The sequence below is a fragment of the Silurus meridionalis genome, chromosome 15 (genome assembly GCF_014805685.1).
Source record: "Silurus meridionalis isolate SWU-2019-XX chromosome 15, ASM1480568v1, whole genome shotgun sequence".
Classification (NCBI taxonomy): Eukaryota; Metazoa; Chordata; class Actinopteri; order Siluriformes; family Siluridae; genus Silurus; species Silurus meridionalis.
This window is the reverse complement of record NC_060898.1, coordinates 20,395,113-20,409,624: the sequence shown is the minus strand read 5'-3', so window position 1 is coordinate 20,409,624 and position 14,512 is coordinate 20,395,113. Positions and strand designations below refer to the sequence as shown.

Sequence of the window (14,512 nt, the reverse complement as noted above, 5' to 3'; positions counted from 1 at the left end):
AATAGGCTATTGACCTTGTACTCACCCGTTCCTCTGCACAAGATAAGCGGTGGTCTAAAGCACATTAAGAAGTCAAGTAATGTAACAAATGAACTCTTAACAAGACACACGTGAACTAAATACCATTTTAGGTGACTACCTTGTGAATCCTATGAGAGAATGTTATTTATGAGTTTGCAAAACTAAATGGAGCTACATTGGACAATCTAAAACTGATAACATATTTTGGGTTGTTTTAACACTTTTTCGTTTACTACATAATTCCATATGTGTTCTTTCATACTTTGGATGTCTTCAGTATAAATGTGTTTTTTTTTTTCAGCCTGAAGAGCATGTGAGGAGAACATGGTCAGTGGGGTTGAGGTCTTGGATCTTCTTTTTGTCCATCACAGCCCAGTTAGGTGATGCAGAATCAGCCTGATTTTGGTAGAGTGACGTATCGAAAAAGAAGCGTGTGTGTGTGTGTGTGTGTGTGTGTGTGTGTTGTCAGGGTTGCCAGTTTAAATTCCAAACTAGTCACGATTTAGATTGTAATCCAGTCTGGACACAAATCTTGCATTATTTACGACTGTCCACCGCGGAGCCATACGGAAGTCCTAAGAGGCCATGCATTATAAATTTTTCTTTCTTTCCTGTTTTCTCGTGATCACGACTTAATTGATCCGTGATGCTTTTACGCTTTCATGCCGAATACACTGAAAGTGAAAAAGAATGTGTTTTGTCAAAATCACGAGAAAATTAAGTCGTGCTAACGAGAAAACAAGAAAGAAAAAATAGAATGCATGGCCTCTTAGGACTTCCGTACACCCACATGAGTTTGCACACGTCTTTAAAACACTGCAGTGCTTGAGGGGGAAAACACACAATCTGGCAACAAGCTGTTTGCGGGTCAGCTGATTAAAGTGTTGTCAGGACTTTCCAATAAGGTCGTTCGCACCACCGCAGCCACTGGGGCGTCATTACTGCTCGGGGCTCAGGGCAGAACACTGTTTCAGAGTAATTGACTCAGCAGACGCACTCTGGACAGCAGGACTTGCAATTACAATTTAACGTCATATCCATGATCAAGTGAACACTGCACGCAGGGACACCCTCGCGAAGCTCCATCAACGACATATCAGACCGCTACCTTCCTCTAAACCAAAGGTAATTACAATGTTTTTTATGGACATAATCTTTAAGAAATATAAAATTTTCAAGAATGTATTCGTACCGTATTATATGCTTTTCTCTTTTGTCTATTCTAATGTAATATAACTCCCAACCCTCGTTCACGCTTGACATATTCCTGATGCGTTTGTGCAGCCTTTAAAAGAGGCCCCAGGGTCCTACTGTCCACCACAAAACAGAAATCGGTTAACTATCCCTTAAAAAAAATACAAACATTATACTACTTCTGTTGTATGTTTATTTTTTTAAGTGTGAAAGAGAACATTTCACGTCATTATTTTTTGCATAGTCAACGTGACTTTCTCATGCAAACACCTGCTTTTTTGGTTGTGCGAGAAAACGCTGTTCATCCAGACGAGGTGCGTTCACTGGCGCACGAAAGTTTGTGTGATTCCAATGTTTAAACAATGACGACACCAGGGCTGCCTTTACTGTCATCAAGTTGGACCATGAAATCATCTTTAATGTCCTATTTATTTAACCAAAATCATTTCAATGCTAAAAAAAGAAGGGTTTCAGACATCAACGAATCCATTTGCCACACAGGGCCTACTGTGATTGGTGTGTGTACACTGTAAAGTGGCCCTCTTGTTAATAATTCACCACCATTATGGAACTGCTCAGTCTGATTTATTTATTTTAATCTAGATTAGATATTGCACAGAATTGGATTTGCAGAGAGAAAGAGAGAGAGAGAGAGAGAGAGAGAGAGGGGGCTGTTTTATTAGATGTTAACCGTACACACTGACATCCTGCTCAGGCTTGGGAGACATAATACAATGATGATTCATGACAATTAGGATTCATATACACTGATTGAGTTTAGAACCAGGAATGGCAGGGTTTTGTCATGGGACATGACATGTGTAGTGTGTTACAGCATCACTATGTGAAGCAAAATACCCAGCATTATCATCTTTATCATAGTCTCATGTTTCCTGTAACAATATTAGAACATGTGCAGTTTAAATACAATTTCATTTTGGGATGTTGGAAGCAGACATAAATATTAAAACTTGACATTTTTGTATTTTTCAACTATGCACAAATCACCGTAAATACAATTCTTGCTCTCGGGGGTGTTTTAGAAATTACGGTTTTATTCCAAGATTAGATTTTCCCGACATCATTTGAAAATCGCAGGATGCAGTTTTGAGATTAAGGGCGAAAGAAAATGGAGTGCAAATCTCAAAAATACTTTTTTAATGAAAATGTGGGATTTAAAAAAACAAAAAGAAAAATCTTAGGAAATTAGATTTTAAATATAATTTTTCAATTGCAGGTTATAATTTTAAGATTGAGACCAAAAAAGAAAAGAACGAAAAACCCAGAGATCTAAATACAAATTTCGAAAATACAGATTTGATGAAGGTAAAGAACGAACGTGGGATTTTTATTTTTATTTTTTTTGGATTTTCAAACCTAGAATTTAAAATTTAAGCTTATAGTTTTGACTTTTAATAGAAAAAAACCCCAACAAACAACTAACAACAAAAAAGTCCTTGTATACAAATCACAAAAATACAGTTTTATGGAAAGAAAAATAATAATAAAGAGAATAAATAAATGCAGGAATGTGGGATTTATATGAAAAAATAACAAGCTTAGAAGCATTCAACATGCCATACACATTTATGTAACATTCCTGCTAGTAAGGCTTTTAGACTTTAGTTAGATTTCCGGCTGTTATATAAGCAGCTACCAGGCAAACCTATTTGCTTAATAGCAAGTTAGATGCATAATCTAAAACATTTGGTTCAGTATGCTATTTATATGTGCTCCAAATACACTTCATAAATGCAAGTATAATAGATGACTGTAACTGGCTAAATGCTGGCTAATTTATATGAAATTTGTATTTTTAATGTCTATATTTAGGTATTTTTCTGTTGTTGCTTTTAAGTATTAAAACCATACCATATAAACACCACTGCCAAAACAATTCATTTTCATAAAAAATAAATTGTTGCGCTTTTATTGTGTATACGTATATAAATTAAATATTCATATACTTGTCGATACTTATTCTATCGATTAAAATCGAAATCCACATGTCCAGGAATCACTTTCCGACCTGTGCCCTGTTGTTAATGTTTATTATATACAATGTTAAATGAATAAAGGTGAAAGGTTTTTCAGGAACGTGATCCAGGACGTGGTGCACGTCTGCTGAGAAAGTATGGGGCTTTTGAAGAAAAGTTTCAGCAGTGTTTACATTCCTGGCTAATCTCAATGTATGAGAAATGAACAGAAAAGACATTAACTTTTAGAGATGGAGTTTTATGCGAAAAACATTTCCCTGTAATGCTTCGATAAAATCTCTCGTTCGAAGTGAGTGTGTATGAAATTTGCTTACAATTTTGGACGGCAAACAAAACATAGAGGTACCTCTGTTTTCAGTTGCTCGGCCATCAATAAAACTTCTAAAAGCGAGAACTGGAAGATTGAGTACCAGTGTATATACCAGTAGTATAAGTACCAGCAGAGGTATTTTGTGCTACGTGAATAGCTTTTACTATCCAGCTTGGCATTAAGCAATCAGGTGTGTCATGGAAAAAACGTATTTAGCTCTGTTTGGTTTTTTGCTTGGTCACACACTTGGACTGTTTGTTCTTCGTAAGGTGAGTTGCTTGGAATTTAAGTGCTTTAAAAGCGGTTCTTTTTTCCTGATCCAGTGTTGACTGTAGGAGCTCTTGCCTAACTAGTATATGTGTGCAAGGTTTGTACAGATGCTTTATTGGGTCATGTGTATTATAGAAAGAAGTCAAGTTTATTTCTATAGCACTTTTTACAACAGACATTGTCTCAAAGCAGCTTTACAGAAATCAACAGTTAAGGTGAACGGTGTGTATTTATCCCTGATGAGCAAGCCATGGCGACTGTGGCAAGGAAAAACTCCCTTAGATGTTATGAGGAAGAAACCTTGAGAGGAACCAGACTCAAAAGTGAAACCCATCCTCATTTGGGTGACATCAAGAGCGTGATTATATAAGAAGCTTTGATTCCTCCTCGTGATACTTTCACAGAATACTGATTGCAGTCCCTTTTGCTTAGATTGCCATTGATGAGTGTGAAATACCACCAGATTGCTGTAATTTGGGCATTTTTATGAGCATGGCAGTGATGGCAATGCTTACATCACACAGGATTTTGGTTTTTCATGCAATTATGAGTGGTGGACAAACAACACAAACCATGTACTTGAGTAAGAGTAAATACATTCTGTAAAATATACTCCAGTAAAAGTACTGCATTTAAACTCCATTAAAAAAAGTACAACTTTCAAATGTACTTAAAAATCCAAAGTACTATGATTTATTATGCTATAACATTCCTATTATTTTTGCTGCTCAGTTTATGTGAAAAAACTCTTAGTAAGATTTCCGGCTGATATATAAGCAGCTACCAGGCAAACCTATTTGCTTAATAGCGAGTTAGATGCATAATCTAAAACATTTGGTTCAGTATGCTATATATATGGTTCTCATTTTTCCTTTTATGTGCTTCAAATACACTTCATGAATGTAAGCATGGTAGATGACTGTAACTGGCTAAATGCTGACTAATTTATATGAAATTTATGTCTATAATTTATGTCTATATTAAGGTATTTTTCTGTTGTTGCTTTTAAGTATTAAAACCATACCATATAAACACCACTGCCAAAACAATTCATTTTCATAAAAAAAAAAAATTGTTGTGCTTTTATTGTGTATACGTATATAAATTAAATATTCATATACTTGTCGATACTTATTCTATCGATTAAAATTGAAACCCACATGTCCAGGAATCACTTTCCGACCTGTGCCCTGTTGTTAATGTTTATTAATATACAATGTTAAATGAATAAAGGTGAAAGGCTTTTCAGGAACGTGATCCAGGACATGGTGCACGTCTGCTGAGAAAGTATGGGGTTTTTGAAGAAAAGGGATATCCAGGGATCCTCTCAGCGCACTATCTATTAGTAAAATAATATTAATGAGTCAAACACTGATTCAAATCTGTTAAAACGATCATTAACCATGTAAATGAGGCCACGGGTGTTGCAGCAATTTATTGTCGGGAGATTCCTAAATAATTTATTCCACTCGAAATGTTCTGCTTGCTGTTGATGCCAAACTGTACGTAAGTGACTAGTAGATTTCACCAAGCGCCAATCAAAACAAGTTCAAAACGGAGCACGCCTCTGATTGGTGGATTGTTGCGTGTTTGACCGGTTACGGTTTTATACGCTCATAAGGACTGATTTTGCAAAATGTAGTAGAAGTCAAATATTTGCCTCCCCAAATTGAAATATCAGATATGTGATAAAGCTACTTAAGTACAGTAATAAATTACATTTACTTTGTTGCTGTCCACCACTAATTATGAGTAAATCAGCACTAAATATTGGACTGGTGTCAGTAACAATGGCTGCTTAATTGAAAATTAGCATTACTATATTGCTCCAGTATTTGAAAAGTGGTTACTCGTACATCTGTGTGTATATATACATATGCATATGCCTGACTCTGAGTCTAAGACCTTCCTTTTTAGATGACAACTTTTAATTCATGTTACATATTTAAATGCTATTTAATTCTTCATTGGCACCCCAAGAACAACCCTTAACCTTAGTGTGACTCAGTTACTTGTTTGTTCTAATGACAATGGGACATGTTGAAATTCTTCTGTGTGGTATTTACTGTAATCCATTATGTTATCAGAAGCATGTGAATGTTTGCTATAAATGAGTCACTTCTATGTTTCTGTTCTCTCTTTTAAATTTTTCCCTTTGTAAGTTTTATCAGCTTGGATTAGGCTGTGCAAGGCTGTCTGAGATAATCAAAAGGGACAGGCTATGGAGCACTTGACGTCAACAGCAGACATTGGCCTTTGGTTCCCACATTAGTTTGTATTTGTGTCGAAATAAATTTTTTAAATTTTTTGCTGCCAGGTGAATACTCTTACGTGGAGATGAGCTACGAAAATCCTCCACCATACACAGCCTCTGGTGCCCCTGTTCCGGGTTACCCTCCTGCCAACGCTCCTGGCTACCCACCTCAGGGCTACCCTCCTCATGGTTACCCACCTCAGGGCTACCCCGCTCAGGGATTTCCACCCGGTCCTGAGCAAGGACCGTATCCTAACTACCCTGCTGGACCACCAGGGTCGTACCCTGTCCAACCTGGCTATCAGGGATATCCAGTGCCTCCTCAACCAGGGTATGGAGGACCGGTGTATGGGGAGGCTCCCAAAAACACAGGTAAGGCCATGTCAACATTAATACGTTTTCATTTAAAAACGCAGAAGTTTTGGCCTTTCGTTCACACGTAGACGGCTTTTTCCAGTCAACGAAAACGCAGCTTTTTGAAAACGTTCTCCAAAGTGATAGATAAATATTTGCCATTTCTGCATGGACTGCGAAAAACGAAGGTTTTGCGAAAAACAATGGCGTGTATTGAAGTCATTGCCCCGACGTTTCAAAGAGCCGGAAAGTAAATAAACACCAGGTGAAATGTTATGATTTACTTTTACCCAACTTTTGGGAAAAGATTAAAAATGAAAGTGCGGACGCTGAGTTTTTTTAGACGAATACACCGTTTTCACATTTATCTGGATTTGTTAGTCTTTTTGTTGCTTCAGTTCTTTTTTGAATTCTGAATTCAAACTCATCAAAAGGTGTTCGGGCGATTTTCTTTAGCTAGTATTACAGTAGCACCAGCTGCAAGGCAAATCAGAGCAATATATTTCTATACTTGTTTTAATGTTGCTGTTTATATATTAACTATATAAACTATATATTACTCTATCTATATATCTATAAGTAACGACGAGGTAAAACTGGAATTATCGAAGTCTACAGTGTCGGCATGTAAGTTTGCCAGTAGTAGAGCAGTGGATTTTTAATTTTTTTTGCTTTGCAGTTTCTCATTAATGGGGCAAGCTGTAATTTTAGTTTTTCTTAATCAGTTTTAGGAAGAGGGAGACCTGTTACCTGTGAAAGGAACGACTGGGTTAAAAATAATTAAATGTTTTGTTCTCTAATATATAAAAATGTCTGATTGTTTGTCAGGGTTCCACCGAAACTGTTTTGTTATCGATGTGCTGTTACATATAAATAACTCCTAGCGTGGTACCGTCTTTTCTTTTTGCTTCATTGAGAAGTTATATAATCGTACACCCTGTTAGGTTTATTCCTTTGGGGTTTTTTTGTCTGCTGTAGTGATCTGTGGTGGGAGTGAGGCAGAATACAAGCATTGAAAGAGCAGACACAATTCTTTGGAATTTGTGGCATTTCTGGTCATGAGCAGAGCTAGTGAAAGGGAAAGTTTATAGGACTGTGTGAGACGTTGTACGGTTTAGAGACAGTGGCATTGAGTAAAAGACAGGAGGTGGAGCTGGAGGTAGCAGAGCTGAAGATGTGGAGGTTTTCGTTGGGAGTGACGACGATGGACAGGATTAGAATTGAGTTTATTAGAGAGACTGTGCATGTAGGACGTTTTGGAGACAAGGTGAGGGAGATGAGATTGAGATGGTTTGGACATGTGCAGAGGAGGGACATGGGGTATATCAGTAGGAGAATGCTGAGGATGGAGCCACCAGGAAGGAGGAAAAGAGGAAGACCACAGAGGAGGTTTATGGATGTGGTGAGGGAAGACATGCAGGTAGTTGGGGTGAAAGAGGCAAATGTAGAGAACAGAGTAGTATGGAGACGGATGATCCACTGTGGCGCCCCCTAATGGGAGAAGCCGAAAGAGGAGGAAGAAGAAGAAGAAGCAGCAGAAGCAGCAGAAGCAGAGCTACTGTGTAGAAGTTAGGGTTTTATGCAAGTCACTTGAAGCATGTAATGTAGAGATGTAGAGAAAAAACATGCATCCCCGAATCAGCGCAAGTTTTTATAGTAAGTGTTAATTATTTTTTAAATTGAATGTTTAGGTTTGATCATCCTCCTCTTGCAGAAGACTAAAGAGCGGTAAATGTGGGTCGCAGCACATAAAATGCATCTGCTTCTAGCTTTAAATAGCAGAAGAAAAGCTTCTTAGGTTGCGGTTTTATCTACTGCTGAAAACCACCAAGTTTCATTTGATTATCAGGGGAAAGGACAATGCACTTGCTGTAGCGTTCATTTGCATTAACACGTGCATACACACACACATGCATCCACACACACACACAGTTGAACTACAGACTTGTGTCTGAATAAGGTTCTGTTTTGAATATAGTGTGATGGTTATTCTCACTTTTTATGAAATGTCACTGATGTCTCATGTTAATGCATCTTTCTGTTTCTGAATCGCAGACCTTCTCAAACTTTTTGTTGCCAGGCACGGCTTTAACTGTGAAATAAATTTCACAGACCTTCTCAGGACAGATTTATTGGCACCATAGAGCTTTTTATTACTGAACTTTCCTTTCACAGGGACACGCAGACATTATTTCAAGGCTTCCTTGCTTTCTTTTTTGCAAAAATAATGTGCACTTTTTTGTTGTTCCAGGAACCGAAGCATTTCGCATCCACGTGAATGATTAATGAGTTCGATAACCCGTGTTAACCCTCCGCATTTTCACAGTGTACGTCGTGGAACAAGGTCGGCGAGATGATTCGGGTGATCAGGCGTGTCTGACCGCTTGCTGGACGGCTTTGTGCTGCTGCTGTCTGTGGGACATGTTGACCTAATCTGTCGAGGCCTCATCTGTAAAGACCCCTTTTATTTGTTTTTATTTTATTTTTTTCCTCCCTTCTCTGTATTTAATGTATGACTACTGCAAAAACAATGATTCACTGAAAGAGAGAGCGATGTGTGTTTGTTTCAGGGATTTTACATGTTCCAGTTTGGATAACTTCTTGTCACACCTTCAATAAATTCAATGCTATGCACTGAGACGTTTGTAGAGATGCGATCCAAGTTCTAGCACTTGTAAACTAATGCTGTTTTTATTTTATATTTTATGTAGCCACAAAGCGAATGCTTTGCTAGAATATAAACTGTCTACAGGTATAGAAACGAAAGCATGTTTTTTGTTTTGTTCAGTTTAAAGCTATAGGAGGATGGACTGTTGAAAATACTATCAGAACGAATATTTCTAACCTTACATGTATACTAAATAAAAATCTTCAGTTTTTGAGCTTTTAGAGTGTTTTTGTTTCCTGTAATGTTTGAATGTTGAATGAATAATAGTGTAGTTTGCACACTGGAGGTCTGTATAGTTGTCTGACCTCACAATGTTATTAAAGACACAATGTCCAAATGACCCCAAGCGTCTCGTAGTCTCACTGAGGAGTTAAAGCGATAGATACGGTACATTCGTACTGCACTTTAATTGCATCATCTTCTATCATCCAGATAAAATAATTATTGATCGTCCTAGCTGTATAAAATGTTGTTATAGAGGAGATACATTTCTCCGAGGGTAATCGAATAGCACTGAAAGCGAACTGATATTAAGAAAACATTTTTCTTGGTGTTTCCATTTTGCGTCTTCAGTCGTTATGATGTTGCGTATCCGCTTGCATAAGCCACTTTTAAGAAAACACTATTAGGTCCCCAGAGTGATTAAAGGACAGAGTGCTCTCGGGTCGGTCCCCCTCCCCAGCGGTGTAACATTCAGCTCACTAAATAGTTCCTATGTGTAAACTTACCCTCTCCTGCTCTGTGCTATTTAAAGCTGTAGCACAAATCAAACAGGAGCTTCTGGAAACCTGTCTGTGTGCTCACTTTCACATGGGTGCAGGTTTCATGGAAAAGGAAGTTCAATAACGTGAATGCATGCAGCCTGCCGTACTCTTTGTTTATGTTCGGCTGTTTATAGAAGTTAGCCAAACGTCAGTCTTTACCACATCAACAGAAGTGTTTACTGTTAACTCTGCAATTATGGTGGCCATATATAGACCGTATATTTAGTCATGGAGAAGATCCAGGAAAAAGGAAATAAACGCTGTGACGGAATATACGTTCACCAACAACTTGAATAGGAACACCTATACCCAGGGTCGTTTCGAACCTTTTTGGCTAGACAGTATGTAAACATATACTGTAAAAATTAACTACAGCAGAAAAAAACGGTACGTAGTTAAAATGCCAGGGGGTGGGGCAGGGGGTGCTCACTGGCACCCCCGACCCCTAGCTGGTCGCTCCCTTGGAGACCACCTAGTTTGCCTATGCTTAGAAACAGTGCTGCCTCTACCCATGTTTGTGCATGAAATGATAAACATATAATGCATATTGCTATTAGGAGTATCACTCAACGTTTGGATTGAACATCATCAAATGAATATGTGGTATGGCTTTCAGTGCCAATAGAGCTGGTTTGTGTTTCTGGGATTTTCAACACAACAGACTATGAGTTTAAACACAATTTGTGAAAAACAAACATTGTGTTGGTAATGAGAAAAGGCTGTGAAGGGATGGCAGGATGGAACTTAAATAACCGTGTTTTGTTAACATCATTAGCTTGTCTTTTTCCAATCTTCCAAACTCATATGCATATTAAAGGGATCGAAACCTGATAGGGTCTTCTGCTAAAGCAGGCTACGTGCCTTAAGGTTTGATGTGTTGTACAATCTGTCCATGCTTTTTTTTTTTGCTCACTATGGCTGTAAAGAGTGACGATGCATTTTGTAAATAACTGTTAGAGGAAATACATCAGGAATTTTTATCAACCGATTCTAATGTATTTGTGTTTCTGTAAGTTGAGTCATTTTCTATCTGATTAATAGCCAATGCTAATATACTGGATAAACCTAACTACATACAGTACTCAAGTATCTCGAGTACCTTCAGGTAGCAGTTTAGAAGACTCTCCCTGCACGCACACATCCAAGTTAAACAGAAACTGAAAAAAAGGTTTCCATGGGAGCAGGATAATTAAACGCCATTGCCAACAGCAACAAAATCACATCTCCATGTTGACCTTAAAGAGCCGACTCGTTCACAACGACCGAACTGCTCACGTGACAGCACGGTGCTGTCCTGAATCACAGCAGGAATTTCATCAATAAATGTTAATCGCAGTCCTCGCTGGATGTACGTTTCAGTTATGTAGGTCTGGCTGTGAACCGTAAGATCATTTATTAGAAATAATTCTGAAAATCTAAAGGGTTTAACAATGTGTGGTATAAATGAAGAAACCATGAGCTAATATTAGATTATTCAGTTGTTCTTCTATTAATTATTGCCACACCCTGTGTAATGATTGGTTAGTGATTCCTGCACAATTCCTGGACAGTGATTCCTGGACAGGATTAGAAATAAGTTTATTAGAGGGACAGCACATGTTGGACGTTTTGGAGACAAGGTGAGGGAGGCGCTATTGAGATGGTTTGGACATGTGCAGAGGAGGGACATGGGGTATATCAGTAGGAGAATGCTGAGGACGGAGCCACCAGGAAGGAGGAAAAGAGGAAGACCAAAAAGTAGGTTTATGGATGTGGTGAAGGAAGACATGCAGGTAGTTGGTTTGAAAGAGGCAGATGTAGAGAACAGAGTAGTATGGAGACAGAGGATCCGCTGTGGCGCCCCCTAATGGGAGAAGCCGAAAGAAGAAGAAAAAGAAGTTGTGGACAGTAATAAAGTAAATGTAATTTGTTACTGTGCTTGTCATATATCTTATTTTTTTGTTTAACGACATTTTGTGAAATCAGGCTTTTTATTTCGATAAAAACTTCACTGCTCAAGCGCACAGCGAGCCACCAATCAGGGTCGAGCGCATGCTCTGTTTTGAACTTGTTTTGCTTGGTGCTTTGTGTATCTACTGATCACCAACATACAGTTCAGAGTTGGTTCAACAGCAAGCAGAACATTTAGAGAGGAATAAATGATGGAAGAAACTCGCCAGAACACCTGCAGCCTTACATACACAATAAAATAAATAAATAAATAGGTTTTGGGCTCATGATCATTTGAATAGATATCAATCAGTGTGTATGTGATTAATATCATTCTATTAATAGATTTGTGTGCTGAGAGTAACCGATTTTTTCTTATAAACTGAGAAAAGCAAAGAGTCTTGTGACAAAAATTAAAATTACAGGGCATTATAGACCGCCCTGCTGAAAACCACAATTTATGCAGTGATGGTTTTCTTTTAAGAGTGTTGCACTTTTTCTGCGTACCTCTAGTAAACAGCAATTCCATCTGTGTGTTTTTTTACGTGATCCTTTATTTTCGAGAGAATTTTCTCTACATTCTGTAGCCTACAAATTTTCTTGACATACAAATATTCACGGATTACTATTTTAAGTCGAGCGTCACAAAATAGCCACTGCAGGAAAGACACCAAAATAGTATGAGGTCACTCTTAGGAAACATCACGCCTGTGTCACGCCTTTCCTGTTTACAGATCCTGTGGCGGCTTTTAAAACCAAAAATAATGTCATGCTACAATCCCTGTTTCACTGATGAAAGCTTGGAGAATTGACCCGGATGGGATTCCAAACTCATTCATACACTCATTCACACCTAGGGAACTTTTTACATAACCAATTTGCCAACATGCATGTTTTGAGACAGTGGGGAAAAAACTGGGTTACCCTTATGAAACACATGCTTCTGTTGAAACCCCACACCCTGGACCAGGTAAAACGCTTAATACCACTTTATTAATAGTTTCCAAAAGTGCTTTAAATCTTCATCAGTGAATAAATCTACACTGGTACGCTAGATTGCAACTTAAGATAAATCAAACTACAACTCCGTTTAGGTTTTTTTTTTTTTTGAACATAGCAAACTTGAAGATGAAGGTCTTCACCGTCGCTTGAAGATAGCCAGGGACTCTAGGGGAAGTTCATTCCACCACCTCGGTGCCAGAACAGAGAAGAGCCTTGAAGTATACCCTGAGAGAAGGTGGTACCAGTGGAGCAGTGCTGGAGGATCTCAGACAGCGTGTTGCAGTGTGAGGAGAGATGAGGTCTCTGAGGTAATATGGTCCTGGCCCATTTTTGGCCTTGTAGGCGAACATCAGTGTTTTGAATCTGATACGTGCAGCTAATGAAAGCCAGAGGAGGGGGCAGCAGTAGGGTGGTGTGGGAGAACTTGGGCAGGTTGAACACGAGTCGCACAGCTGCGTTTTTTATAATTTGCAGTGGACGAATAGCGTTCAGAGGAAGACCTGCCAGCAGAGAGCTGCGGTAGTCCAGTCTCAAAATAACAAGAGACTGAACAAGCACCTGGGCAGCCTGTGTGGACAGAAATGGTCGAAAATTTCGAGTGTTGTAGAGAAGAAATCTAAAAGAACATGTGAGGAGAAGGACAGTTGATTGTCTATAGTTACCTCAAGGTTCTACGATGGTGCTAAATTTTGTAGTAATATTACAGATATTGTCATAAATAACCAACAGCTGTAAGAATGAGTGGAACAATTCATTGATATAAAGGAGCCTACACAAAAAGAACTCATGTTAATCCTGATAAGTAGCATGTGTAGGATAAGTGACCATCTCATGTGGTAACCTGACCATCATATGCATATCATCATATACATCATATGTTCACCGGCACATTACAGTGACAAAGCTGGAAGCACACAATTTTTCGAACGTCTTCGTACGCTTTAATATTAACAGTTAGAAAGTAACGAATTACATTTACTCGTGTTACTGTAATTGAGTAGTTTTTTGTGTACTTGTGTATTTTTTTTTTATCTGTTTTTATTTTTACTTAATTATGTTTTGTTTGAAATACTGCACTTAACTACATTTGAAATTATATTTGTTACTGAGTAAAGATAAATAAATAAATAAATAAAAATAATGCAAGGGCAAAAAATTGGGCCCTGGAAACTATTACACTGATGGATTAACGGGCAGGAGAACAAATGCGCTAAACTCACAAGAAAGAGAGCTGAAGACGGACAAGACAGACACCAGTGATGTAGACCCAGCTGAAAGCAAAATGCCGTCAAATCGGAAGTCGAATCTGCATCATAACATTTTCTTTTGCATGTGAAAGTACATAACTCACATTAGACTCAAGTCATGGACTGTAGTCATGAGCTTAAATGAGCTTAATTGGTAAAGGTGCTCCTTCAATTATAAACTAGTTTGAGATTTATATCCCTTTATCCTTTATGAACTACACTAGAATCCCCCACCTCATCCCCCGCTGTTAAAAAGTAACTCGGTAAATTTTACCCTGAGAAAATTGTAAATAAGCTACTTTTTACTTTTACTTGTGTAGATTTTTAGACTGGTAACTTTAATTGTACTCAATTGAAACTTCATTAAAGTAACATTACTTTTACTTGAGTAGAATATTTTATTACTCTTTCCACCTCTGAATATAAAGATCCAGAATGACAATGCTCCTGTGCACAAAGCAAGCTCTATGAACACACATTTCCAAGGAGGAAGATAAAGAAG

The 14,512-nt window shown here is 38.1% G+C and overlaps 1 protein-coding gene across 1 annotated transcript; it reads left to right on the top strand.

The window, feature by feature from the left end:
• Positions 1–883: 883 nt before the first annotated feature.
• Positions 884–9,282, top strand: zgc:165573 (cysteine-rich and transmembrane domain-containing protein 1). The gene is made up of 3 exons (XM_046868583.1): positions 884–1,146; positions 6,110–6,418; positions 8,727–9,282. The coding sequence occupies exons 2-3, from the start codon at positions 6,130–6,132 to the stop codon at positions 8,831–8,833; spliced, it is 396 nt and encodes a 131-aa protein (XP_046724539.1). The 5' UTR covers positions 884–1,146; positions 6,110–6,129; the 3' UTR covers positions 8,834–9,282.
• Positions 9,283–14,512: the final 5,230 nt, after the last annotated feature.